Below are 1,926 nucleotides of genomic sequence, written 5' to 3' on the forward strand. Positions count from 1 at the left end.
TAACTTGGCATGTCCATGACCACATTTTACATCAAGCATATCTAAGTATTGGCCCTACCGTGGCTCTAACGGTAGGGTACTTTACTATCATGCCGGCGACCTGGGTTCGAATCCGGCCTGGGTCATTTGCCGATCCCTCCCCGTCTCTCTCCCCACTCATTTCCTGTCTATCCTTCACTGTCCTGTCCCGAATAAAGGCAAAAAGCCCCAGAAAATATCTTAAAAAAAGCAAAAGCAAGTATTTTGGCCAATCCATATGTGTTTTAGCAACTTGCATTGATGAAAATTAAGATTAATACGACTTCGATTTAAAGAGCTCTTTATGATACCGCCCATCCCCCAACCACCGTGACTAACAAATGCTCTGTGGGAAACACTGGTTTATTGAGCATTCAGTGCAGACAAGCATTATGAGTTCACATTTTTCTTACTTTGTGTTATTCATAGAACTAGAACACCAGATGTCGCAGTCAATCTTTTGAAACTTACGTAGGAGTCCTGCCAATGTCAACATTCAGTTGTATTGCTGATGCTACCCTTGACTTGTTAGTACCTGATGACACAGCAACTTTTTTGTTCTGGTCCTGTAATGGGTGTAAAGGTGTCTGCTAATGTTGCATAACATTTGGGATGATATTTGTATGTAAACAAGACACGGCCCCATTAGTGGGGTCAGAGTCTCAAAAAGGGCTGAAAAGCAAATGCTGCATTTGTAATGGCATGTCAAGAATAGCGTGAGCATTACATCTGCGTGTTGAAATCGACAGGAATTCTCCTTTAATGCTGGTTGTTGATGCTGGGCGTCATCATCATGGTACAGGTTCCTATGGTTTCAGACTGTCACTTACTGGATCATTTGCTGATTACCTTGTCACCAATTGCTGGTCATTCAAGATTCTTTTAATTGGTCCCGAAGGAAATTTGTCTTGGACATACATTCAAGCAATGGACTGATTCATGTCAATAGACAAAGGTAGTTTACATGAAATCTAGTGTTCTACATCTGTTATTACACAGAGACATGCCAAAGAATCTGTTAGGTGATGGTGGTCATACACTACTCAAAAAAAATGGAACACCAAAACCAAGCAATGGAACTTCACGTCAATTATACTTTTATCAGCCTGTCCAGTTAGGAACCAACATTCAAAGCCAATTCATTTTGCCTACTGTTGTGCCAATTTATTAAGCAATGAGTAGATGTATATTAGAAGTAATCACCAAAAAACGGCCCAAAATAGTAATTCTGCAGATGGTGTCCTCCATTTTTCATCCTTTCTGACCATTTTTTTTTGGTCACATGTGGATTTTGTTACTGTCCCAACCCAGGAAGTACCATGAGGGCACTGAAGTGACTTGTGTAGTGCTGCTCAACTGATCTCACAGAAGTATGATTGTATGACAGGAGGAGTTACATTGCTTTGGTTTTGGTACTCCCTTTATTTTTTTTGGAGCAGTGTATTTTTGAGAGGATCTACATGGCAGTACTATATATTTGTGCATTTTTTATTTTTGTCAATCAAGGAAGAACATGATGTCATCTCGAGACGCACCCTGTCGCTGTGTGCCCTGCCGGTGTACCTGCGAGAAGATGGATCTGCCTTCTTTCAGACATTCAATGTAAGTACTGGTTACCATCCATAAATGTACAATACATCATCCAAAGCTGAGTTCATTTGTTTCCCCTTCCCTTTGGGTCAACGGTCTGGGTGACCTTGGTAGCTCTATCACTTCACTCATATTAATAATATAACATGGTTTGCACATTTTCATTTGCGTAACAATGTTCATCTCTGCCCATCCCTCAGCTCCCACACAATCTCCATCCTTGTCACTGCTTATCTTGATTATTGTAACTAGCAAATCCCTCCATAAGCTCCATAATGCTCATTATCCAACATAGGACTGTCTCTTCAGCCTGATCTC

General features: G+C 40.9%; 1 protein-coding gene across 1 annotated transcript in view; it reads left to right on the top strand.

Moving 5' to 3' along the window:
• The window catches only part of LOC134448435 (uncharacterized), a 2,525-nt gene extending 867 nt beyond the window's left edge, over positions 1-1,658 (top strand). Inside the window, exon 3 of the mRNA XM_063198108.1 lies at positions 1,525-1,658. Within this exon, the coding sequence (XP_063054178.1) occupies positions 1,525-1,644 (120 nt within the window). The 3' untranslated portion in view covers positions 1,645-1,658. The remainder of the gene's footprint in view (positions 1-1,524) is intronic.
• The last annotated feature ends 268 nt before the right edge of the window (positions 1,659-1,926 follow it).

The sequence above is a fragment of the Engraulis encrasicolus genome, chromosome 5 (genome assembly GCF_034702125.1).
Source record: "Engraulis encrasicolus isolate BLACKSEA-1 chromosome 5, IST_EnEncr_1.0, whole genome shotgun sequence".
NCBI lineage: Eukaryota > Metazoa > Chordata > Actinopteri > Clupeiformes > Engraulidae > Engraulis > Engraulis encrasicolus.